General features: G+C 30.9%; 3 protein-coding genes across 4 annotated transcripts in view; 2 read left to right on the plus strand and 1 right to left on the minus strand.

Moving 5' to 3' along the window:
• Nucleotides 1-6,478: 6,478 nt before the first annotated feature.
• LOC132747864 (Krueppel-like factor 10) lies at nucleotides 6,479-10,102 on the plus strand. Its single transcript, XM_060737389.1, has 4 exons — nucleotides 6,479-6,520; nucleotides 6,855-7,272; nucleotides 7,408-7,707; nucleotides 8,711-10,102. The coding sequence occupies exons 1-4, from the start codon at nucleotides 6,479-6,481 to the stop codon at nucleotides 8,875-8,877; spliced, it is 927 nt and encodes a 308-aa protein (XP_060593372.1). The 3' UTR covers nucleotides 8,878-10,102.
• Nucleotides 10,103-16,820: 6,718 nt separating this feature from the next.
• Nucleotides 16,821-22,229, minus strand: LOC132747871 (RWD domain-containing protein 3-like). Its single transcript, XM_060737397.1, has 4 exons — nucleotides 22,089-22,229; nucleotides 20,337-20,833; nucleotides 19,537-19,655; nucleotides 16,821-17,604 (listed from the first exon to the last, which is right to left on the minus strand). The coding sequence occupies exons 1-4, from the start codon at nucleotides 22,153-22,155 to the stop codon at nucleotides 17,493-17,495; spliced, it is 795 nt and encodes a 264-aa protein (XP_060593380.1). The 5' UTR covers nucleotides 22,156-22,229; the 3' UTR covers nucleotides 16,821-17,492.
• Nucleotides 22,230-27,738, plus strand: part of LOC132747870 (ethanolaminephosphotransferase 1-like) — a 32,933-nt gene continuing 27,424 nt past the window's right edge. For both annotated transcript variants that reach the window (XM_060737395.1, XM_060737396.1), the window contains exons 1-2: nucleotides 22,230-22,319; nucleotides 25,710-25,778. In XM_060737395.1, coding sequence (XP_060593378.1) covers nucleotides 22,263-22,319; nucleotides 25,710-25,778 — 126 coding nt within the window. In that variant the 5' untranslated portion in view covers nucleotides 22,230-22,262. The remainder of the gene's footprint in view (nucleotides 22,320-25,709; nucleotides 25,779-27,738) is intronic.

Genomic DNA, 27,738 nt, shown 5'->3' on the forward strand with positions numbered 1-27,738 from the left:
GTTGTTTTTTTTTTGTTTGTCATACATTTTTTTTTAGTTTTGAATACATACTTTTTTTAGTTTTGCATACATATTCTTTTTAAGTTTTGCATACATATTTTATTTTAGTTTTGCATACATATTTTATTTGAGTTTTTGGTACATATTTTATTTTTGTTTTGTTTTTTATTTTTTTTTGTACATAATTTTACATGACGTCATTTGCAAAGTAGAGGTTTGGATAATCACTCTATTTGTAAAACACCATTTTCAAACACTTCGCCATCTGTAAATTACAGTACTCCATTTGCAAACGCCATTTGCAAATACCAACATTTTCATTTTTGGAGGTATCAAAAAGATAATAACACTTTTTAGTATATATATATACAGAGACATAGATATTATCTATGTCTCTGATATATACATGTACATGTATATACATGTATATATATATATTTTTTTCTAAATCAGTGGAATATAAGGACCTATTTAGATCTTTTACTGTGCATTATTGTAATACACCAGTCATTTGTAACCATCTCCCTTGCCCCCGGGGGAGTGTGGGTTAAAAAAGAATCGTGTGATGTCTGCGCTGTTCCGGGGCATAAGGCAGGAATGTTATTATCTGAATATGCCCCGCAGGGCGAAGATTTTACCAGTGGTCGGCTTGGTTTTAAGTCAATGCCCCTCCCCCCGCTATACTTAGGCGGTGGGGTTGAGTGGTGCATATTCATTCACCAATCAACAGCCCTTTCCAAATATACACTAATATAATAGTAGATAATAATTAAAAAAAAATACACTAATTATATTAAATACAGATGATTTAAAAAATGGGCCGAAAAAGGTCGGCCGAAACCAGACTTGCGCGGCCAAAAACGACTGGGCCGATTCCAAAAAATGGGCCGAAATGTGACCAAACTACTGTGCTAGTTTTATACTCAACTATGGGCTGTTATGAGATGTGAAGGCTGTTTTGATTGGCTAAAATATGTACGAAAAACCAAAAAAAAATTGTACGAAAAACTTTAATAAAATATGAATGCAAAGCTCAATAAAAAATATGAATGCAAAACTGAAAAAAATATGTATGCAAAACTTAAATAAAAATATGTATGCAAAACTTAAATAAAAATAAATGCAAATGTCACTTTTATGCCACCGTAATTTTGTTATATGAACAAATTATTATTATTATTGGATATTTTAAGTGATAAAATTAATGAAACTTTTATCACTTAAGCATCATCAAAGTATTGACCGCCATCTTAAACTCCACCTCAAATATTTCAATGTCGAAGATCGAAAATAAGTCAGTTCTCAGTATTTAAGCGGAATTCAGATTACACCTTTAGACCCCTGGAACCCAAAGTGCGTTGATATGTAGCATATTAACGCACTTTGGGGTCAATTTCTCGATTTTGACCCCAAAGTGCGTTTGACCCCAAAGTGCGGTGCGAAGTTTAACGCACTTTGGGGTTGGACCCCAAAGTGCGTTTGACCCCAAAGTGCGGTGTTACAAAGCTTAAAACCTGACACTACAAGTCTATGTAAACTAAGTCATCGCAAGGGTAACACAATTATTGACCATTGGGACATGACTGTAGAGGACTAGGCAATGCTTCATGTCGCAAATCAAATCTAAAAATACTTTAAATGTTTTCCAGTATAAATCCACATAAACTAACTGACCCACGGCTCATGACTAATTTAAACCCCAGGGGGGGGGGGGGCATGATTTATATAACTTTTGAGGAGGGCAACAGGGACGCTAAAGCTACTTGCCAAATATCTATGTTGTTTCGGAGAAGAGGATTTTAAAAACATTTTTAAAATGTCAAAAACAATCAAGTGGTGAAAAGGAAATGTTCTTTAAATAAATTGCGGATGAACGGCGGACACACTGCCATAACAAAAGCCAACATCTGAACATAATGTCCCCTGGTGTGCTAAAATATTATCAGTATTATCAGCTTTGGGAAGTTTACTATTTTTCCCCAAATAATGAAACGTAAGTCTATTAAATAAGAACCTTGAATCATTTGATTTAGAGAGGTGATGTAGGTATACAGTGAAAAAAAACCTAAAAAAACAACAACAAATAGCGAGAAATTGTGTCGGCAAAAAAATACCAGAGATCTGGAAAAAAAGTTATCTGTAGATGTTATTTGTCTCTGAATCTAGATCTACTGAGCATTTTTCATTCTATTTAGCTCTTCACATTTCCTTTAAAAAAAATACATGTAAATTAATATATGACAAAGCCATAAAATTTATTTATCTCAGACCAAGTACAATGTACATGTATCTTCATATTTCATTTGAAAGTTCCTGATAAAAAAAATATTTTGCATTATTTAAATCTGGAGGATATTCAAGTTTTTTTTCTATAGAGATTTAGTTCCATCGAGTGGCATGAAAATAAATATTTCACGAGTGGCGGTAGCCACGAGTGAAATATGATAATTTTTATGCCATTAGATGAAGATAAATTCTGTATTTGTAGAAAAAAACTTAAATATACGTATTTCTCTTATTAGACATTGGAATTTGAAAGACTCTCTCTTGAATTTTGTGTATTATCTGAATTTAGAAGAAAGTAGTCCGACAAGACACCAGTGGAAATACGGCAAATATGTTCCACTGCGGCGAAAAATACGGAAAATGAAAATAAGCATTTTATTTCATAAAAAATATTTCATTTTAAGGAGAATATTCTAGACTCGACATACGTAATCTTATAAAAATTTAATCCCCGTTTAAATGCGTGATTTAAATTTATATTCCCCTTTAATTTTTTCAATTTACACTTTTCCCTGATTTCATAGAGGGGCTTTTTCTATTTAAATTTACGCTAATAAAAAAAATATCGAAATTAAAGTGATAATATGGCTAGATTAATCTCACGACCTGTACATATTTTGTCATATATAGATCTAGATGTATTCTAAATAAACAAAATATGATTATTTTTGCGCTTTCTAGCTAATTTTAATCATAAAATTTCTTTTTTACATTTGTTAACGTGCTTTTCCCAGGGAAATTTTAAATTTAAGCGTTCACCCTTTCCCCTTTTCCCACCTTTTTCCCCCCTTACTGATTCTTTTAATCGCGAACGCAAATCCATGCTCTAGGCGCCCGATTAGTTTACAAACTAACCCGTGCCCCCAAAATATATACCCCTGATCAGTCTTCCTTTTGTTTCATTGGTGTAAAGTGTGCCCTCAATTAGGTTTTAAATGACCTACCCTTTTCCCGGGATGGTACATTTATTATATTTTTTCACACCACCCCCTTTAAATTGGAGAGAAAAAAACATCGTGTTTGTTTATTTTAAAAAAATAGATGATATGAAAGGAACTTTTGGATGGGGTTTTCCCCACCCCCCCGAAAACCCCCGTCTTCGAATTATAAGTTTATCTTTTTAAAACATCGCTGCTCGCATTGTTTCTATTCAGCCTATTGTTGTCATTTTCGTTTGTTGATTTTTATCTCATAATCTTTCAAACAATAGTTTTATTTGTATATCTTCTGCATCTTTAATTTATATTTTGAAAGTAGGCCTACATCGCGATTATGATCCATGCAGTATAGTAAACTAGCTCGTATCAACGGTGTGATTTTTACTTTTATAAATTTTTGAAACATTCAAAACATGAATTGAGATGTGACTGAGAGAACGGACAAATAACACTTGTATTGTTCCATTCATCATTTTCACTGTTTAATGTTTTATGCATTCAATCCAGTGTACTTTTAAATAGTGAACTGTGATGCAAGGTAAATGCTGCGACTTTGGTTGTGCAAGACTTCTTTGAGACTGACATCGAGTTGTTTCCCTTTGCGCATGATTTCCACGCTTAAATCACGACCAGTTAAAATATATTACGAGTGATTGTGTAGTATTTCTTATAGTATTGTTGCATTCATTCGTTCTTTTGGAATTAAAGATGTAAGTTGGTGTTAAAGTTATTTTTTTTCTTTTAAAGAAGTAAATGATGTTTAATTGGAACTTGAACCACCGATTGCGTATCAATAGGTCAAGTTATACAAATTATACAATCGACCTAGATTTGTCATACTGTACTTCAGACACGGGAGTTCAATAAGTATAACGTTCGGAGATAACTCAAAGTTGCATTTTACGTGCAGTTGCTGTCGTTCACAGTAAAATTCAATGTATAGATACTTATAAATTAAAATTTTAGTGATTGATTAATACAGTACCCATATTTCAATGTAGTACATATATATATTTGAGGTTGTTTTCCTGCACGAGTCAGTAATGAGTAATGACTAATATAAAATATTACTATAATGTTGACACCCGCATAAGTTTGTCAAACACAGAGTTTTTTGTTTTTTTGATGAAAGCATTTTTCACCATTTTTGGAAATTGAACTTAATTTAAAATGATACAGTGGGGAAAAAGCTATAAAATACTCCTGTAATCAAATTTTTTTAAAAACTGGGAAATTTGTTTAACTTTATATAAATTTTAATTGTTAAATTTTTTGTCTGTAATGAAAGTTGATTTTAAATTATACAATTGGGATTTTGCCCAAAAATAAATTTTATCTAGTCGGCTAGGGTGGCAAAAAAATTGTCCTAGGGTTGCCCTACACTTGTACGACAAGTGGACATTTTCAAAAATTTACAAAAAATAATTTTAGGGACGAGGGAAAAAGCCCAAAAAGTCAAAAAAGATTTTGCGGCCCTGGGGGCTTTCCCTTTCCTTTTGTTCCCGGCCCGCCAACTAAAAATTAATAGAAAACCTTGCGAGTTACCTTAAAAGAAAAATTTATAAGTTAATGTGAGGAAAACGGTAAATGCTGGACGTGTAGGAAAAAAAAAGAATAAAAAAAATCAATGAAGGAATTTTTTTCCAAGTACAAACTTAATATTTTCTCCCTTTTCGGGCTTTTTAGGGTTTTAAATGGTTCTAAATGGGGAAAAGGGGAAAAAATTGTCCCCAAATTTTGGGGGTTTGTTTAAAATTTTAACCCCTAGATTTTTTTCTAAAAGGGTTAATCCTATAAAATGATAAATTTAAAAATCATAATTAATTTTATATTTTAATTCTTTGAGATCAATCAAAAACAACCAATTAAAAAAGGAAAATTTTTTTTAAAAAAGAAATCAAAAAGAAGTTTTTGTAAAACAACTATGGGCAATGATGGTTAAAAACCCCGAAACTTGACCTTTTTAGGGAAATTTATTTTTTGGGCATGAAGATGTTAAAAATTTTTAAAAAAACAAAATTTAAGGGGCCTTTTAAATTTTTAAAGGGGTTAAACCCTGAAAAAATCTTAAAAAAAGGGCCCAATTTGGGACAAAACCCGGGAATTTAAAAGTTAAAATTGGATGAAAATTGTATTTGGGTTTCAAAATTTTAAAGGGGTTTTGTTAGTTTAAATGGAAAGTGTTTTTTTTAATTTGGGTATATGAATAAAAAAAAACCAAGGAATTATGTTTTACGTTTTGAATGAAAAAAATTTATCGTGGGATGAAATTAAAAATTTAAAAAATTTTGATACATAAAAATTTTTTGGGGTTCTTGACATTTTTAAAAAATGATTTATTGATTGGGGTTTATTTCTTATGAAAAATAACAAATTTTTAAGGGAAAAAAAGGGAAAAATCTTATTAAATTTTGTTTTTAGGTTACCTTAAAATTATTTTAAAAAACGGGTGTACCCAATATTTACCTTTATTTTTCCTTTTGATGTTTTAAAACTTTTCTTCTTGTAATAGTAAATACTGTAAATATAAAGGCATGTCATATCATTAAATGTTTCACAATGACATAAAAATAGACTGCATATTAAAGTTGTCTAAAAAGACTTTCTGACAATTTAATGACTAGAAATATTAAGTTAAAAAAAATATTAATAAAATTTGAAATTTATATAGTCCCTAATATTATAAAAAAAAGCATTAAGCTAATATTTAATTGTAAATCTACAAATGATTTATAAAAATACAAGCTTGTGAAACGTGTATATAAGATGACTTAAAAAATGAGTGAAGTAACTCCGGAATCATAAATGTTTTTATCAAAGTATGAAATTGAGGTTTTATTATTCTTTAGTGTTTAAAATTATTTATACAAACCTATACTTAAAAATATTGATAATTTGTTTATGAAAAATTTTAGTGTATAATTATCTTGTATTTAAATTCTAGGGCCAGTCCAGTAGAACACTCATGGACAGTCCCAAGTCTGTTGTAGACGAGACATCGGAGAGAGAAGCCGTTGAGACCCTGCTTTCTATCTGTAAAGCTCCTAGCCCAGCAAGCAGTGAGCATAGCATGGATTCCACATGTTCATCAACATCCAATGACCCTTGGAATCTTCCTGGTGACCCTCCACCGCAACCTTTATATGGTCCATATTCTAGTCCATCTAGGAGCTCAAAAACATGGGTGCCGCATTTATGATTCTACGTCATCTGCCAATTACCCTGCTGTACCAGAATCTAACAGTTTAGAAAAAATGCGGGCTATTCCATTAGGGAGAGACTCTAGTTGGCCCAGGGTAAATGAAAAAGTATTAAATGTATTTATTTAATAGATAAATATATGTCGCTGTTATACAATGAGAAGCTTAAGTACTTAAATGTTAACGATAAAAAAAGAGTTTTAAATGTTAACATTGTTAGACTAGAGTCATTGATAGGACAGGAAAACCGAAATACGTGTTGATTTTGTTGTAGGTCTTAATTTAATTTGTAACACTATATTTTATAAGTTTTTTTTTTAATATATATATAAAATACTTTTAAATTTAATGTCTGTAATTCATTTCAGTTTGCTATATTTTAGGAATGAGAAGTTACATGCTTGGACTAATTGACTAATATTGTTTTCAGTTACTGATGGAAGGACCTTTAGAAAGAAAATCTGGACAAACCATGATGTCTGCTGCACCTTCAGTAGGTGACCCTTGCAGAGGTCAACCCGTCTCTGTAATTGTGCCAACCAGTAGGAGTCAGTCCTGTCTCCCGGCAAAGAAAAGACTGATTATACGTAACAATAGGGAGAATAGTGATCCAGTTAGTGTTTGTCAAAATAGTCAAAACAATTTGTTCAATGGTGCTTCTACAATGAACTCGACAGGAAGTGAAACAAGCTCATATTCTATCTCTAGTCCATCTTATTCAATTACTGAAATGACTCCATTAAGTGACTCAAATACTTTACAAGGAATATCATCATCATCATCACAGATTCTTGGAATTAAACCATTATCAGGGCATTCATCATCAGACCACTGTGCAGTTATCGGAGGCAGAGGACTCGTCTTTATGGAATATCCTTCTTCTGCTTCACCTCTAATTGCAGAACCTCTTAATCAGCAGTAGAAACAGTTGGACAAAACTCAGAACACAAACAATTTTAAAATTCTTCCTAATGCTTTATCAGGATCACATGTTGCCCCATTACCCATAGTGCTTACAAGATCTCCTAACGGGGAAATCACACAGCAGCCACCTATTGTTCAAGTCATTTTCATGAACAGTAACTGTGCAGCAACTTGCAAGGCAAGTAATATGCCAGGACTTTGTCCCATTGCTCCGGCCCCTCTGACGAGACACACAACAGAACAAGATATAGAGGTAATTGGCAGTTCAAGGTCAAGGCCGCACAGATGTACATACAAGGGATGTGACAAGACATACTTTAAAAGTTCACACCTGAAGGCTCATTACAGAACACACACAGGTTTGTTGTTTAGATAAATTAAGGATGATACAATGATACTGCCAGTTTTTAAAAAACAGTACACAATTCAGTTTTAGTTGTCATGGTTGTTATAATTATAGTAATTATTTGTTTTAAATAAAATGGATTTCGATATTAACAGTTAATGGAATAGCCATGTGGTATTTGCAGTTAAGGAGGAAATTATTCATTTATAAATGATTCCTGACAGGGAGAACCGGTTATTCAGAAACACAACACGGAAAATAATCAATTTATAGAATAATAAAAATTTATGGAAGGACAATTTAACTATCAAGTTTTACAGCGATCATAAATATACAGTTTCTTTGTCAATCTGACCGTAAAAAGTTATAAATAAAGTTAGTAAAGTTCAGTGAATACATAATTAATAAGTAAATATTTATGATAATATGACATTCATTGTATATGATATAATTATCAAGTACATAAAGTATAATGTAGGGACAAAGTACATGTTCCATAATCAGTTTGTCAGTGCTTTTCCATTAATTATTAAATGACATACTTTTTAACACTGTCTCTTTAAATGTCAACATACTATAACAAAAGCTTATTGTCATAAGGATGTTTAGACAGAAAAAACAACAAAATCACTGAATCAGATTATTGTCATTTGTATAGAAGCTAAAATGTATACAACTACTTTGAAAACAAAGAATGTATGATCACTTTGTTCACTGACCCAAGATTTGTTACACTGTGTAAGACTGAAATATGAAAGTTACAGATTTAAAAGAAAGTAAAATAAAACATGATTTCTGTTTTATTATGTATTATAGCCATATTATGAAGTTTATTTTTTTGAACTTTTTAAGTTTCTCTTTAAATAAATAATTTTTTTTTTTTTCAAATTTATTTTATTTTATCATGATTTGAACTTTTTAAGAAGGGATTTGAAATCATACATCCATTCACAATAGAAAATGTAAGTTCTACAAAGATTTGTATATAAAAAACATAATGTCTTTATTTGTTTCAGGAGAGAAGCCATTCATTTGTACATGGAAAAGCTGTGACAGAAAATTTGCCAGATCTGATGAGCTTTCCCGTCATAGACGGACTCACACTGGCGAGAAAAACTTTGTGTGCCCTCTGTGTGAGAAACGTTTCATTAGAAGTGATCATATGTCAAAACATTTAAGTTAGGCATACCAGCAGCCCACGTCCAAAATCAAAAGGAAAGAAAGGATGTTGAACAATCCATGGAAGTTGTTAATGAGAAAGTGGTTGAACAGTCCATGGAAGTTGTTCGTGAGAAAGTGGTTGTTGAGCCATTAGTTGAAAAGGACAGAGCAGTGGATATTTCAGAAGATTCGCATATGTCGTGGTCGGCGGAAGCTTTGTGCATGGATCTGCACAGGCAGTCGCAGATTAAGTTACATATATAAGATCAATTTTTTACACCCGGTTAATAACATGTCATAAATATATAGTATTTATTTTTCATGTTTATGTGTATTTTGTTTGAGAAAGCTTTTGGTTTGAAAACCATTTTTTTGTTGTTTATAATTTGTTAAGCAATTGTCTCTAAAACTGTGTATTTTGACAAAGGAAATGTGCAGTTGTATAGTATGGTTGTATGATTATACATGTAAATTCACATACGTGCATAATGTCCTGGTTGAATATTTTCATGGATACCATAATGATAGATTATTTATTTAAGAAAAGATACAAAAAGTGCTAGGCATTATTTCACCTTTAACCTGCTGACCTTAATAAATTAACATACCCAGTTTCCTGTTTTTGAAACTTACAATTTTTGGAATGCTATGATGAATTGGCCAGCAATATAGAGCCTGGTCAGACTGCGTGGATGTGCAGACTGGTCTGGCTCTATACTGGTAGCAAAGACTTATCATTTTCAGTAGGTCAAAGGGTAATGTTTCACACCTTTTATACATTTGTAGCATTATTCTTTTTAAGTCTACATACATACAGTATTGCATGCTAAAAATAATTAAAGACCCAAATTAAAGGTAATATCAACTTGTTTTCCTCCTTATCAATTAGAATGCTGGTATTAAATCACTATTGTTAAATTTTAGGATATATACATGTATATTTCTTAATTATGAAAAATATCTCTGATACATTTGTAAATGAGCAAAACATATATAATGATATACATATTTGACATACAAATTACCCCTAGCTTTATGTAACATTATAAATGCAAATCATTCCAAATTGTGTGTCCTTAATATTATATTCTTACATAGTATGTATTATTTTTGTATATTTTGTAAGCCTTGTTACATAAATTATAATTATGTGTTTGTTATTACATTTTAATTTAAGGTCTAAAGGGTAAATACTTGATACCAGAATTTAAGTGTATACTGAACGGTGCAATACTATTGAATTTTGTTGTTAATGAGCTCAACTGATAGTTTTAACTTAGTTTTTACTTAAACCCCTTTAGAACGGAATAGATATTCCATGCGGTCAGTAAACCAAATAAAACAAATCAATCCAATGGGGAAATATTTTACTAGTGAAGTTTAGATTTATTGGCGGAAAATGACTCTAGACAAAGGCATAATGGTGAATTGTTAGCAATTTGGATTTAATCCTTTACTTATATTTATATCTTTCAAATATGTTTATTACCGTGAAAATATGTTTGATAATAACTGAAAGTGAACAATCTAAAATTGCTAACTGCACAGCGCTAGGCCAGGCTATAATATGAGCTAGGCCAGCTTGTAATATCCATGCAGTGTGATCATACTCTTATACTGTTGGCTGGCTCATTTAAGAATTTTAATCTTGATATCCCCCAGAATTGTAAATGATAAGTTTAAAAAATGACAAGCAGATAATTCTAGGCAATAGGTGTAGAAGGAAAAGAGTTAAACATTAATTTGTTAATCAAAGTGTTCTTTTTTGTGCCATTATTGTTGTTTATTGTATTTAATGAATGTTTTGTTGACATAGACATGATAGAGAAGGAAATTTTTTTTTTAACTCTTGTTCAAATCAGTTTTATCATACAGTAGCTTTTGTACTTTTTGTTCAAAGTCAGTATCTTTAACTTAAGTCCCATATAGATATTTATCGGATATTATTTGATATTATTACTATTTTCAGTTATTACTGAATGTATTAAAATATTTTCTGTAAGTGCCACATTGGTTATTGATTTATTTGGATATAATGTGAAGGACTTTTTATCCTTATAATTTTTGAATTTTGGTATGTTTTCACCATGTCAAGTTCATATCACAAGTATTATGCTGAAATGGCAAACACTTTTTTTTTGACAAATACAAGTAATTAGTTATTATTCTTTATGAAAATAACTTTTCTAATTGAAGGAACTTGATTAATTAGAAAAAATGGTTAATGTATTTTTTTTTTTTCTTTTTTTTTTTCCAATGCAGAAAAGCTTTTAATGAACAATTTATGTTAAAAATTATAAAAAAAACTTGGAAGCATACACCTGTACATCTGTTAAATCTGATATTTTTTTTTTGTACTCCAGTATTGCATTAGTCTTAAGCTATTTATATTTTCATATTTGCATAATTGTCATTTAAGGGGTTCTAATGTATCCTCTATTACATGAAACAGTGTAAAATATTTTTTGCATTGTGTCGACATTTAACCATTTACACACACACACAAAATCCTTCGTCACAATTCAGGACATAATCTGTTCTCTCCTGGGAACCATTTCTTTGATATAATATGAGCAATTCTGACTGCATTCATGACTAAATTTATATATATACAAGTATGTATTATATCATTTACATTGACATATCTCTTTGTGTATTCCTTCTGGCAACATGTTTTAATCTTACTTTTTCATGAAATCCAAATCACAAATGCAAATATTGAAACTTTGTCTACATAGAATATTATGAGTTATACATATTAATCATAGATATAAAAAGATTTGTTTTTTTGGCGTAACCAGATGTTTATAATCTCCATATCAAAGTTCTATATAATGGCTTTTTACCATGGCATAACTTATTTAATATCTAAGTATACATATATACTCAAAGATACTGTGGTAAATAGACAAATGTAATAAGTGTTTGTAATGGAAAGATAATTTTGTTAAAAAAAGCTACATTATTTATGTATTTATTTATTTTCTACAAACCATATTCTGAACAAAATATCACAGTATTGGTTTAATAACCATAATAATAATGTGTATAATTGGCCAGATCAGTTTAGTAAATGATGAAATGTTTAAAAACCTGACTGTTTTGACAAAGTCTATGTTATAGTATAATGTTGTATGAAGGCTTTTTGAATTGTAATTTAACATTACCTCCCGAGTGTATGCTTGAAATAAACTCCATCTTGGAATTCTTAATCAAATTGATCTTAAAAGGAACAAAATTTTATTAATTTTTTTTTCTTATTGTATAAAAGAGGGGCTAATGCTGGGTTAAACTTTTTAATATTTGCATTTCTGGCAGTAATATTGACTTATATTTGTCGCCAGTTTAGACCCAGGCTAGTTTGTACGTTCATGAAGTCTGACAAAACTCTATTGATATACTGTTGGCTGACTAATATTAAATTTTCATCTTGAAATTGCAATATCTTTAAAATCAAGTTCCAAAAATTGGAAAATGTTTAACTCCAATTTAGAAATTCAGCAGGTGAAGAGTTTAAATAGACCCTTTTATGTAATATATATACATGGGAAAAATCTTGTCATAAAGAATATTTTTACATACTTCAATTTGCCAATAGTTACAACTTACAAATTTACAGTACTGTAAGATGCAATACTCCTATTTAGGCAAATCTATCCAGAAATGACTTTGAATGCCCAAGTCTTTTATTACTTTTACTGGAATGAAAAGGTTGATAACAAGGGGTAAAATAAATCACTTAAAAATGGCATCAAAATTTTCAAATACAAATTACAATATGCAATATATAGACAGCACTATTATTTACTTGTACATTGCTGATTAAAGGTTGTATTTGTCACAAGAATTATGACTGAAGTATATTACTTCTGGTAAATGTTGAAAGATGTGAAAAACCTTGTCTAAACATCTTACAATTCAAATTTCAATGCATCTGCATTTACGTACATGCAATGTAATGAACCTTAACATGAACCTTTACAAGGAAAATTATTCTGTTTAACCCAGTTTAAAAATAAGGTTAAAATTCTTCAAAATTTGATTTTTTTTGTTTTTTGTTTTGGGACATAGTGACATAGTTTTGTTGTAAAATTTGTAGTTTTATTTTTGTAAAGATGTCGTAACTTTTGTATGGCAGATGTTAGTGTAATTTCAGTTTAAAACTGTTACAAAAAATGTTTTGTTGAATTGTTTGACATAATGTGAATGGATTGTTATTCATACTGTGCTAGTCTATTGAAATGTTATATTGTTTATTTGTGTATATAGTTGCTAAGTATTTATTTGATTTCTTATTGGTTACAATGCAATAGCAAAAAAAATAAAGGTTTTTTTTGTAGAGAAGCCTTGGTGTTCTTTGGGGATTTGGAGGGGGTGGGGGGTGGGGGCGCTAAATGGAAGAGGAGACACCACTTGTTAATTGAGATCCAGAGATAGAAAGCTATTTGTCAGTCGCTGATACTGCAAAAGTCATAAGGCATCTTTTAAGTTTTACTGGCGGAGGAATACCTGTAGTGCCCCTTTTCATAATATTTCAATTCACCTTCTGGTAATGGAGCAGAACTAAGTACATTCTATATAAAGCTGACCACATTGAAATGAAAGAAACCAAAGCCTATTCATGATTGAAACTCACAAGGTTAGGGATAAATGATCTGAAGTCAACAGCCCCATCCATTGTGCCACATATGCTAGAATTCTACTGGAGACAAATTGATGTTTCCTTATGTGAAGCAGAAGTAATGATACAAGAATGTGTACAGTCTTCTGTTTGATTGAGCTTAAAGCTTATCTATGAAAACCGTAGATTTTGAATCTGGAATAAACCAGTACTGGTGCCATATTAGAAAATGTGGTTGTGACCGCCAGTAGGGCTCAAACCAATGGTTCCTATGTTGAGAGGCAGGCATTTAATCACAAGGCCCTTCTTAATAAACTTAAATCTTGGTGCTTAGAATCACTTACATTTCTCTTAATTCTGTTAGAAAATATATACAAAGTGACACTCAGTGTTTTTTACTTGAGAATACTATGTGAGAGACATGGCCCATTTAAAGTAGACAATGGCAGGCCCCCATATTTTTGTCCATGGTTTCATCTGCATGGCCTTTTTTTTGGAAATCAGTTATGTAACATTATAAAAGTCATGAGCTAGAGCTGTCCATAACATTTTCTATGAATACTGAAACTCTCTTAGTATAACATGAAACTCCATCCTGCCCCTTACCACTTTGACTTACAAAAATATAAGGATCTTTCTCCAGCTGCTGGTACAGACCTGAATATCTGGCTCGAGTGTAACTGTTTAGGGCAGTAACAAGGCTTGTCGATTCACTAAACATTTACCCAAACAGCTAGCTATTCCTGCCTATGATGACAGCCAGTGTTTTGATTCTTTTTCTTGCATATTACAAATTAATGAAATAAGAAAACTACTATTTTCATTTAGCAAGTTTTTCTAAGAGTAGCATATGAATTTACAACTTCATTCATAACAGCACAATGATGTCATCCTAAGAATGCAATTCATTCATAAAAGCACATGGGATCAATAAATAATGTCGAACGACACATATGTACCCCTTTCTAGCCCTTGACTCACATTATTGGTAATTTTGTTATAGAAGCTTGCCATAAATGGGTACATGGAAGTGTTCAATTACGGAAAAAAGAAAAATAATGAAGACTTTGTGATAAATAGTTTTCAAGATAATGAGTCATTTAAGGCCCGTGACCTTGACCTTTCACCTAGTGACCCAAAACCAATAGGGCTCATCTTATTGTTATGATCACTCAATATGTGAAATATGAAGACTTTGTGATAAATAGCTTTCAAGATAATGAGCAGAAACCATACTAACATTCAAGAACCCTGTGACCTTGACCTTTGACATAGTGACCCTAAAATCAATAGGGGTCACTTACTAGCTATGACCAATCAGTATGTGAAATATGAAGACTTTGTGATAAATAGATTTCAAGATAATAAGTGGAAACCATTTTGACATTTAAGACCCCTGTGACCTTGACCTAGTGACCCCAAAAGCAAAAGGGCTCGACCAAGCACTATGTGAAATATGAAGACTTTGTTATAAATAGTAACCAAGATAATAAGCAGAAATCATACTACCATTCAAGGCCCCTGTGACCTAGACCTTTGACCTAGTGACCCCAAAATCAATAGGAATCATCTACTAGTTATGACCAATCAATATGTGAAATATGAAGACTTTGTGATGAATACTTTTCAAGATAATCAGCAGAAACCATTTTGACATTTAAGGCCCCTGTGACCTTGACCTTTGACCTAGTGACCCTAAAATCAACGAGAGTCATCTACTAGTTATGACCAATCAGTATGTGGAATATGACAACTTTGTAATGAATACTTTTCAAGATAATCAGCTGAAACCATTTAGACATTTAAGGCCCCTATGGCCTTAACCTTTGACCTAGTGACCCTCAAATCAGTAGGGGTCATAAACTAGTTATGACCAATCAATATGTGAAATATGAAGACTTTGTGATAAATAGTTTTCAAGATAATAAGCGGAAACCATATAACTATTCAAGGCCCATGACCTTGACCTTTGATGTTATTAACCCAAAATCAATAGGGGTGACATGACCGGGTCATCTATTAGTTATATATACCTATCAATATGTGAAATATGAAGACGGAATCAGCGGAAACCATTCTGACTTTTAAGGCCCCTGTGACCTTGACCTTTGACCCTAAAAGCAATAGGGGTCATCTACTAGTTATGACCAATCAGTATGTGAAATATGACAACTTTGTGGTGAATACTTTTCAAGATAATCAGTGGAAACCATTTTGAAATTTAAGGCCCCTGTGACCTTGACCTTCAATAGGGGTCATCTACTAGTTATGACCAATCACTATGTGAAATATGAAGACTCTGTGATAAATAGTTTTCAAGAAAATCAGCGGAAACCGAGTGGTCTACCGACGGACAGACCAACACACAGACCGACATTAGCAAAACAATATACCCCCTCTTCTTTGAAGGGGGGCATAATAACATTATTTAAAACAGGCAGCTTTGGGTGTGTAAGAAGGATTTTCTAGCACTGGTGTAAACAGTTCTGATATGCAAAAAAAAACTGCATTCTTTCATCCAAGGAAGTCATCTAATTTGGGGTTAATGATTCTACTCAGATGCCCGTTTGCCCCTTAAATAATGCATTAAATGGCACCTTTGATTTTCCTTCTCCATATGTGTCATAACAGACTTACTATCCAATAACATACATTGTGAACTTTTTTCGATGATGAAGTGGGAGATTTTTCTTGTAAAAGAGGGAGGTTTTAGAATTTGCAATAAACAAAGAAGGAAGTTCTGACATCAAAATAAGGATTTAATTTGTGAAAATACCCCTTACTTCAAGAAAAATCTTTGAAAATATGACTGCAGAAAGTGGAAGTCTCACACTAAAAGTGGGAGAGTTCACATGTATGCAATTAAATATTAAAATCAAGTATGAGCTTGCAGTCTTCTTTATTATCGAGCTTCTTCAGATACATGTATATTAAACTTACCTTACCAACAAATAAACCAATAGTCCTTTCATTCCAATAAATTCTACACATACTTTAGAAGACTACAATGAATGTAAATGAGAATTAAATCAATGATAATATTTATGAACAAGAAATATATTGAAGATTCCTATAAGAATTTGATAAATTCAAGTCGGACTAAGTGATTGCTAAAGCAACTCCTATTAAAAAGGGGAATAACTGTGAAAAATACAATGAACTGGAAAATGCTTCTACATGCTAATCTCCTCTTGACTTGGTAGTGAATTCAGTGAATTCTAGTCAGTGGTTGCTAAGCAAACGTCCAGGACAGACAGACAGACGAAGTTGTGGAATCTCTTGTTATGAGCATAAAAAAGTGAATTCACATAAGAGATTGCTGAAAGAATTAAGGACTGAAAATTGATTTTATTTCTGTATTTATTAATTATTTCTTCCTTTTCGATCATATAACAGAAAAAGTTCAGTGTGACTAGCTGCTGCAATGATGTGACTGATTATTTACTTGTTTATCATCTTTTAAAAGTTGAGAGCATGTTACAATTCAAATAGTAGTAATATTATTTAGACACTCATTAACACAAATGTTGAAGTCTTGATAAAGGCATACACATGTATAAGTCTGTTGATTACTTGTTACAAATAAGGTAACTAATAATTTAGTTAGACTAGTAAAGAAACACATATTTTACAAAACAAGCCCATTTTCAATTAATATGCTTGCCTTCAAGAACATATTTTCTAAACCCTTTTACTTTATACCTTTATTCTCTCAATTATGAAATTAGCCCCACTTCAATAAATAAAGTCATCCTCCTTTACTTTATTCATAATAGAATCATTATAATAAATATTAGTCATTGTTCTCTGGATACAGAAGTAAATAGTCTCTTACTCCTCCTTTTCTTTTAATATATTCATAAAAGCCTTATCACATTTTCAGTATGATAAAATAATCCCCGCCCCATAACAGCATAACTCCTCCTACTCTCCTACTGTTTATTCAGATATGTCTCATTACACATCTGACGAATATTTAAATTAAGTCCAACCTCTGTTAACATATTTTTAATATATCAATGAAGTCTCATCACATGTTCTCTGTATAATGTAATAAGCCCCGCCTCCATAAATATTGTCTCTAACTCCTCTCTGCATGATAACTCTTCTCTGTTAAAATCTTTAAATCTGAAGTTAAAAAACTATCAAAAATAATAATTAATGAATCAAAATTTCTATTTTTCTACACAACAGAAATGAAGCCCCATTACATGCACTTCCCTCTCCATTCCCAAGGGTGGTACAGTAAGGGTTCTTAAAGCTAGAGCTAACTTTTTACATTCCGTTGTAATTTAATGGTTATGTTTTAGCACCAAAACAAAATAGGATATGTCTATCTTGCAGTATAAGTGGACATTGAGAGAGATTTTAACATCTTTACAAGTGGTTTGAAAATTCAAAGGTCAAAGTTCTTGCTATTACAAGGGGTTCGGGGACAGGGCTAACAATGGACTGGTCCCTTACGTGTGAGTTATTGTATAGGGGTCAGTACATATATTTTAAAGGCGTAACACATAATATTCTTTAGCTGTAGATTGGCATGATTTTTCATTTGCATTGTGTACAAGACCCATATCTTTAGGTCAAAGGTCAAGGTCACAGCATGTGACTTAACTTGGTGTAATTGTATAGTTTGTGTCTTTGTCTGGTTGATAATTTCATAAATAATGGGCTTTCAAAATATATATGTATACATAATCACCATAAGTAGATGATGTGAGGTTGCAGGATAGAATTGATTGAGTCTGTTCATGGATGGTGCTTGAATATGCAAGTTTACCATCTACGACCCCTTAGCACCGGCTTAAGCAGAATTGAACACTTTTACTTATAAATACATGTCTATACCAAATAATAATTAATAAACTATACCCCCTAACCCTCTAAGAAGAAACAACAATAACAATGAATGGTCAAGTGAACCTGTCAAGATGCTGTCAATAAGTAGATGCAGTAATAATCTATACACACAATCAGATGCATGAATATGACCTACAGGAAATTATATCATGTCAACTTAAATGTCATGTCCTTCTATAACAATACAACTGTAGTGATAATATCCTGATAACATCTTTACACTTATAAATTAAGCTACTTAATTTGATGTCACAACTTCCAAAATACAAAATGCATCACTTTAATCATAAATCGGCACTTCAAGTTCTCTAATCATTGGTGTTTCATTCAAATATCAGTTAACAGTAGTATTTCATTTAAATATTGGACCTAACATGAAATAAAGATATTATGTAAGTAAATTTTACATGTATATATTCTATAATTATATAAACCAAATATTTGTCAGTCAGCATTTGTCTCAACTACCGGTAATAATAAAAATAAAAGCATTTAACCAAATGGAACACTTATAAATATAAGTTTAAGGAAAACATTAAGCACAGCATAGAGTCACTTTTCTATGTAAATTGTAATGACAAAGTTTTGAAGTTTAAACTTTCATAACATTTTAGTACATGTAAAGTAACTAAACATGGCGTTCACACAAAATGGGCTAAGAAAGGCTCAAAAATACGATTTTCAACCTACTTCTGAGTAAATTTCTTAAATATCTTTTGCATATCTTTCTGTTCTAAGTGTCCCAGCTGAACTATGTAAGAAATTCAAATTTTATGATTTTCGGCTTTTGAACCTCGGTGGAGTTCCTTTAAAGATTATAGAAAGTAGAAATGACCAAAAAAAAAATGATTTTAAGAAGCAAGATTCTTCAAAAGAGCCCAAATGCATTATAGATGAATAAACAGGTAGTGAAAATATCTGTAAAAATGTTCTATATATAATTTTAATCTGAACCTTTATCTGCTAAAACCCTACATGTTTAGCCTTTGCCACCAGTACAAAAGTCAGGCAAAGACTGAAAATCTATGCAGAAACTAAATTTTTGTATTTTTTTTTGGTTTTTTTGTTTGTTTTTTTTGTTTTTGTTGCTGAAATCCCTTAAACTTTGAATAGCCCATTCTTTTTTCAGTGCCTAGCAAATCCATTACACAAATTCAGCAGGTTCAGGGTTATGATATGTGAGGAAAAATAAAACACCACCTGGTTATGTCTGATATATTATGCTGATGTTCACACAGGACAGTCATCATTCTTTCTTTACAACTGTGTCCCTTTGAATCTACATCAACACTCACCGTCTTTAATCTCACTATAAAATCCTAAAACAAAACAAGGAGATTTCATCTATAAAAACATCAATACATGTACGAGTATGTCTTTGATAATAATTATACATATACTTGCCATTCACAAAAATTGTATGACTCCTTTAATATCATGTTCTTATATAAATGTTTTCTATTAATATCTGTCAAGTTATTTCTCTTTTGATTAAAGTTGCATGCTTCCAGATGAGCCAAAATATTTCAAGAAAGTAAAATTTGAGAAAAATGTGATGAGATTTTCAGAAAAGAATTCAAGATTCAAGTAAATATGTTCATATTTTGTACATTAACCACTGATTCCGCAGTATTTATTACTACATGTATATGTCTACATTGACAAATCCAGTAAGAGCTATTGTTGCATATTTGGTAATTTAAATGGCATGTTACTACTTGTATTAGTTGTAAGGGTAGTTTACAATGTGTAAATTACTTTCATTGCAATATATTACTTTTTAATAATTTTTCAAAATTTTTCAGGAAAATAAGCATGAAGCTGGAGGCATGCTCTGCTTTAAAAACTTTAAGGAAAGCAAAATAAAAATTCAGACACTGTTGACAGGATAAGCTAAAATAAGCAGATCTACACTTTATAGGCTTTATTGATTTCTTACAATTTAGGATTTAGCCTAGCATAATATAGAGGCATGATTCTGAATGAAAAAATATTTTTACCTTAATATTTGTTATATCCCCTTGTAAAATTACTATTATTAGCTTGTTACAGAATAAGATTTTCCCACACAATGTTAATTCCGCTGCCCACTTTTCTAAAGTCTTACAATACTTATTTTTAGATCTCATGTGATCAATATGTAAGACGTCTGTCCATATATTTTCACTGCCACTGTTAGCATTGTTCATATTTTTGTGATCATTACATAAAGATTTTCCTGTCAATGGCATTTCGGTTTCAACCTCAAGTTGCAAATTTTCTTTGATCAACATAATCAATGAAATAAGCATAGGTTCACCGAGTAATTCAGAACAGTTTTGAAGAACTTTACTTTTAACTCTAGATATAATTTCCCTGTCAAGATTTTCTGAGAAGACTGAAATCTGTGGTAACTGGTTTGGGTACTCCTTTCCAATGATAAAAATTATCTTCACAGGATGCAAGGTGTCTTCACATTTTAATGTCTCAAAGTCTGTATTGATGATAACCTCATTTTCTGAAGAAATAATAAAAAAAACGTTAAATTTTTTGTCAACATGATTTCTTTTATTTCTAAAGATAAAGAGAACCTGAGACACATAGATACTAATCACTTTACATGTACAAATGTAACTACATGTATTAGATAGGTATAAAAGCTTCTTGTATTGTTCTTAAACTAAAGCTTGCCAACTTGAAGTTGAAATAAAAATTCTCTTATCTGATCTCTTCTGAAGATATAGTGTCAGTATTTTTTTTTTTTACTTATATAACTGATACCAGGGGCATAGCCAGCTTTTTTTAACTTGTAGGTACATAAAAGGGGGTCTGGGGGCTTAGCCCCCAGAATCCAAAAACAACTTCAGATAAAAACGAACAAAATGCGCGTTCCAAAGTATATTCAAGGAAAATTATCAAAACAATAATTTTAAACTATTAATTTAATAAGATGCAAACTTTACTAAGGATGGTAAATCATGCACATGACTATATGGCTTGAACCCATTACCAACCCCACCCTTGCCAGTTTTTATTGTATTTTTGGGACTTTTGAAAATGTCAATTTCTTGACCAACTTGTAGGCCCGTGCCTACATGGCCTAATAGTAGCTACGCCACTGAATACTGGAAAATGGCACCATTCCCAATAGAAAATAGACAGCAAATTTCAATAAATTGCCAAATAACAATGAAAATTTTCTTCAAAAATCAGCAAATTTAAAAGTTAAAAAGATAGTAATGCTGTTGATAAATGATTTACCATAAAAACCAATGGATTGGGTGGTCTTTAAAAGGGATTCTTCTGTACATTGAATGTAATCAATTATCAACCAATTACTCTCTTAAAGTAATTGTAATTTAATTGATATAAGCTGTTTTGAAAAAACAATCATATTTCAATGTCTATAATAATACACTATAGATGTTGAAATATGAAATTTTTTCAAAACGGCTTATATTAAGTATTTTTGATATATATGATCAGAAAATGTGCTGGGATTGACAAATATACCTTTTATTTGGATTTTAAAGGCGTTTTAAGCTCCACACCCCAAGTGTCTGTGCATAATGTATATGTATATGATTTAACTCTGACACATTTTCAACTGTAAGATCCCCAAACTATGATACAATTATTATCTACATAGGATTCGTAATAGGGGTAGACACTTCAATGGATTATTAAAAACACAGACAGCACTTCCTATCCGACTACTATTTCACTTTTAACGAAGAATAAAATAAAATTCTATCAAAAAAACACAGTGTCACCTTGAAATTCACATTCCCCTGGCAGACAAAATAATGATTCAACAGCTTCGCGTTCATCTTCAGTCATTTGATTACTTTATTCTCAAGATTAATTGTATTTATAATTAATAAATTTTCTTATGTTTTTACCGGAAGTTGACAGCTCTCGGCGACAACAACAACAATCGAACAAACATGGCAAAATCCTGTGTGCTGTCAAAAGAAATATTGGACGGTTTTGATAAATACAAAGTAAGTATGGTAGAAAACGTGATTTTCATTTGTGATTTTATGACGTTTCTACAAGTTCACACGTCATGCATTTTAATCTCTATTAACAACAGTTTTATTTTATCGATTTCATTGACAATCAACTCGCCCCCTAGTTTACTCGTCCCATATTGGACAGTTTCAGCTTGGCAATATTTTATTTCATGTTTAACACAATTGTCTTTATTTGTACCATTTGATCTCTGTTCTTGTTACTAACTACTAACTTTGATTTGTTTGCAGCCGAAAAATAATGAAAAGAAATTTATATGAAGCCAGTAAAACAGGCTGGTGAAAATGCCTGATCCGGCTTAGACATTAAATATCGGGTGAGAGTGGTTTCATCGAACTACCGGTCAGCAAACTAATCTTATATAATAAAACAGGTTGTGGTTTCGGCGAACTTAATTTATGTAGTGCAAAAAATATCTATTGGATACTGGCCACGTCAATTATCGTATGTCATATCACACATTTTTATGCAATTAAAGACAAGATCAGGCCTCGATATTAGCGGTGGTCCGTTGGTCCGAGACCACCTGATTTTGGCACGGACCACCTAATTTTACAAGCCACTGGTCCGTCTGACCACTTAAATTTTCTTGATGGTGCAAGGCTCATTTGGAAGAATGGTAAAACAACATACATGTCTTGGTGTTTTAAATCATTTATCCGATGTATATGTATATGGTTCATTAATCTCATTAGTTAAAAAGTTCTTAAGTCATCAATAACTTTCGTTTTAACTCGCTAAAATTTTGTTTATGCAAATTAAAAGAGTAAAGAATTTGTTATATTAATTAAGGTAAAAAATTCATTCAAATGATGCTAGTAGCGCATTTTCTTCAATAATGATATTTTACGGGATTATCATAAAGAATGGCAGCAAACGAAAGGAATTGAAAAAAAACAAAACATATGTGTAGTATTTCTTGGCTACTTTTCTTTGTTTCAGCAATAAGAGATCCATTTCTTCCACATTATTATTATTTATTTATTTATTGAAAGGTTAAAATACTTCATGTTCATTTCAAATATAATTATCAACAAACAAGCAACAGGGAGGTATTGTATTAAAAAAATTGTGAGAAAAATAAGTTCAGCTATAGTTATTCTTAATGTTGACATTATCTTATTATCCTTTAGATATTTCCTTGTTTTATAATAAAAAAATAATTGTTTTTAATGTTATTCTATAGAAGATACTTATGATTATAAGACCAATGAATATCTGAATGACAGATTCCCAGATAACAGTAAGAAAATAACGCAGACACAAATGGTTTCACTATTCCCTAACTTGAGTTAAGGGAGTTGTCACTTCAACATAAAATTTTACATAAATACAACCCCTTTTATATATTTTTAAATGGGATAAAAAAAAACTTAACAATATAATACCTACTGACTTGCTCTCCTAAATTTCTGATTAGATGAAATATATATCTAAAAATATCTGTTTTCCCAAGTTGTTAATAATACATCTCTGTCACATATTTTAAGCATATTTTCAGCACTTTTTTAAAATAAAAAATAAGAGTAAAAAAAATAATAAAATAATAATAATTGACCACCTGACTTCCAGAAGGACCACCTAAATTTCAAATCTAGTGGTCCGGCTTACCACCTGCTAAAAAAGTTAGTGTCGACGCCTGAAGATATTGAAAATTTAAACCTTTTATTTATTATTTTCTTTAATTTTATAGTTATTTTTACTAAAAAGCATAACTCAATACAAAAGATCTCAGTAAACAAACAACAATCATCATAAAAATATATTAAAGTAAAGCCTGAAAAAAATGATTTAAAATTAACACAAATATATATACACATTAAGTGAAGCCTGTATAATATGAAAACATTTTTTTTATAATCTATGTTAAACTGTACTCACAAATGGTAAAAGCTGAAAAAGAAGGACCAATGTTATTAATTGGAATAAAATCGACATTACCGTATACACAGAAAAATAAAACCTGGAAGAGAAAAAATTAATTATAAATGTATTTTATAATCTAAATATATACACAAAAACAGGAAATACAAAAAACATATAAAAATATTAATCTAAAATAAGAACAAATTGTGCCATGATTTTGTACAGAATAAACAACACATCTTTTTAAAATACTTTATTCATCTCTATATAAACAATTGAAGAAAATCTACCATGATTTTTACGTAATAAACAACAACAATCTGTTTTTAATCTTTATTCATCACTCTATATAAAACTTAAAAATCGTCCTCATAAATCCTGTCGTTGAAGTTGTTGGATCCTATTCCTGAAATATGGCTACATAATCTCAGTAGTTGGAAGGGCTGATCGCTAATGTTGTAAGAACTTGGGCCCAACCCTTTTGCTATTTGTAATTCCAAATCAATTTGTTTCTCTGTATATTTACATGTATATGTTAGCAATAAAATATGATTAAACAAACAAGAAGTTGGGAATTAGTCACCTCAGCACTTGTCCAAGGCGTCGAATAAGGCTCCAATATAATTTTTTTTTTATTATAATATTTAATTTTTTTCTCTCAAAACTAATTAATCAAATAACGAACAAATCATTATCAAAATAGGTATAATATATAGACATACATCTACAATGTATTATATTCATTACTGAAATTTTGCGTCATAATTTGATTACAACAAACATATTGATTATAAAACCACTTTATATACACAAACCATGCCTAACTTTGCCTTTAATTACTATATAAAATAAGATCAACGAAACCACTTTCACACCTGTTCATAAATTAAGTTCGCCGAACCAGTAGTTCGACAAAACCACCATAATTCTAAAATATCATATTTCTAGAAAAATAATTAATATGTTTCTTTCTCACTTGTTTTGTTTATTAAGCATTGATATATGATGCAAATCAAAATAAAAATATTTTGGTTATCTTTTATTTTCTTAGAATTATTTCTCTTTTTCCCATTGTCTCGAAACAAAATATTTGAAGTTCATAAAAATTACATTGTAGTGTAAAATTCTAAATAGAAATGTGTCCAACAACTTCATTTTGCTCTATACTAGATTATTGTGCCAATACCTTTATTTTATATATTTGGATTAAATATTCTGTTTCTGGCATATTATAGAATGTACAATGGTTTAGATTAAATTTCCTTATGTTAATAGAGCAATATATTTATAATTGTCTATTATAACTTTTACTTTCCTTGATTAATTTATGTTATCATCATTGTCATGTTTTAGAATAGCCAAGCATGTTGTCTCCACTGGCAGCTTTGATTAAGTGCATTGCAATACCACAAAGTTGCGTTTTACAATACTGAACATATGAGCTTTTGCTTATTTATTTTATATAATTATCTTATATTTTGTTTTTATTTCAGTATAATGCAGTGGATACCAATCCATTGTCTAACTATGTCATGCATCCATTCTGGAACAGAGTTGTTAAGGTGGGTACCATGTTTTACATCAGGTGCTATACAATATCCCCAGCAATAGATTTTATCTGGAAATGACAAATTGTCATCTTAGTGGTGTAACGGGTTTACTCCTTATATAATTTAATAAACATTAATTCATTACTGTTCTAAGGTGACAAAATGTTGGTTTGTCCTGTCTAATCCCCGTTTATTTATCTTTTCCCGCTACAGCTTTCCTGTAGACTACATTTTTAAAAGAGTGATTTTTACCCCTGGATTAGATGGAAAAACTCCTCATTTTCGTGGTTTCAAAGTATCTCTATCACTTTAAAAATAAATATAATATTAATTGATGTGAATTGAAAAACAAGGTTATTTCCATTCACACAAATCACAGGAACAAGGCCAGAAAAAAAAGTTTGTGCTTCCAGAACCCTTTTTATTTAATGGCCGATTACAAATATTTGATTTGGTTTTCCAGATTTTTGAAAATGGACATTTTCTTTACATAGAATTATAAATATAAAAGAATATATATTAAAAGATACACAGGAATTTTAACTACCAGTACCCTCTTTTCTAAGGTTGAAAACCAGGAACAAAAATACTTTTTTATCAAGCATTTAAAAAAAAAAATTACAAAAACACTTAAACACTTATAACACATCATATATAAAACAGGCTTTTAATTTCAAGCAGAGATAATAAGGTTAAATGATAGAATGACTGTTTTCTTCTGACATTTGAATGATGTAAACAAGTGCTTGCCTTTATTTCCTGATATTTAACACTTGTTATTTGAGAAATTGAATAAATGATGACCGTGTTGTCACCTCATTACTTGAATAATTTAGACACAACACTGACTTTAGGTATGTTAACAAATTCAATAACGTGTAAAATATACATGTAATACTTGTGTGTGGTGGTGGTGATGTTGGTAGTTTTCACTCCAGATCACATCAGTAAACCACATTGAATTAACCAGAGCACAGTTCAGCCACCTCATTGTTCCTCGGCAGGCCGTCAAGTAGTTTATCATTCTGTACTTGTTGCCTTCACTTTTGAACTGGTAACTTCTGTACATGCCAGAGCAGAGGTACAGTGCAAATGACCAATCAACAAGAAAGTGACCAGAGTGCAGTGTCTGGGAATCAAACCTGGGTCACACGATTCACAGTAAAACATTCTTCCTATTAAGCTGACTGGACAGCTTTTACTTGTGTGTTTGAAAATTATACAGTATTCCCCCCAAGAGTTAAACATGTATGAATATCAAAATTTTAATGTACAATGTAAAATTTCTAGCCTCTGTCTAGGACAAGTTGTTGTTTCCTTGAGCAATAAAGTTTAGAACTGGTTGGTTCAAGAGTGAATTAGATTGGAGAGTGTGTCTATAAAGCTTATAGTTTCCTTTACACTTGAGCTAAAATAAATTCTAATAAAAAGAATAATAGTAGTGAAACACACGAAAATAATTAAAACAAATTCTACATAAACAACTTCTCACAGAATGCAATCTTTTTTTGTGTCGTTGATAAAATGCTCTCTCCCAGAAACCAAATAAAAAGTGATGGGCATTCAGTCCATAATTTTTAATAGAATTTAAGTGTAAATTAATGTTCTTTAAATTTTCAATAGCCAGGGGTTTGTGATTTATTTTAAATACTGAACTGAGCATCTTAATATAAATAAGCATTAGATTTCTAAATACACTGAAATAAATCAATTGTTTTGAAATCAACAACACCAGTTTCCTAATATGGCAAGATATATACATGTAATTTATATTTAATCCCGAGGAGATAAGGTATCTGGTATATGCATGTAGTATCATGTAGTGGATTTATTTTGCAGAAATGAATGGTTAAAATGTCGTTTTACAGTGAAACTTAGTTATTTAAGAGTCTTAAACAATGCAGTTAGTAGGTTTCTAATGGAATCTCAGTCTATATAGTTATATAGCATCCTAGTGTAGTCACGGTGGAAT

This window comes from Ruditapes philippinarum, unplaced genomic scaffold (assembly GCF_026571515.1).
Source record: "Ruditapes philippinarum isolate M1 unplaced genomic scaffold, ASM2657151v2 ctg899_1_1_1_1, whole genome shotgun sequence".
Classification (NCBI taxonomy): Eukaryota; Metazoa; Mollusca; class Bivalvia; order Venerida; family Veneridae; genus Ruditapes; species Ruditapes philippinarum.

Excerpts from the sequence above, each read along its gene's own strand:
- LOC132747864 (XM_060737389.1), top strand. The coding sequence starts at position 6,479 with ATGCGGGCTATTCCATTAGGGAGAGACTCTAGTTGGCCCAGG. Across the intron at positions 6,521-6,854 it reads GAGACTCTAGTTGGCCCAGG|TTACTGATGGAAGGACCTTT; the intron begins GTAAATGAAAAA and ends TATTGTTTTCAG. Across the intron at positions 7,708-8,710 it reads TCATTACAGAACACACACAG|GAGAGAAGCCATTCATTTGT; the intron begins GTTTGTTGTTTA and ends TATTTGTTTCAG.
- LOC132747871 (XM_060737397.1), bottom strand. The coding sequence starts at position 22,155 with ATGACTGAAGATGAACGCGAAGCTGTTGAATCATTATTTTGTCTGCCA. Across the intron at positions 20,834-22,088 it reads AGGGGAATGTGAATTTCAAG|AAAATGAGGTTATCATCAAT; the intron begins GTGACACTGTGT and ends TTATTTCTTCAG. Across the intron at positions 19,656-20,336 it reads GGGATATAACAAATATTAAG|GATTTTATAGTGAGATTAAA; the intron begins GTAAAAATATTT and ends GTTTTGTTTTAG.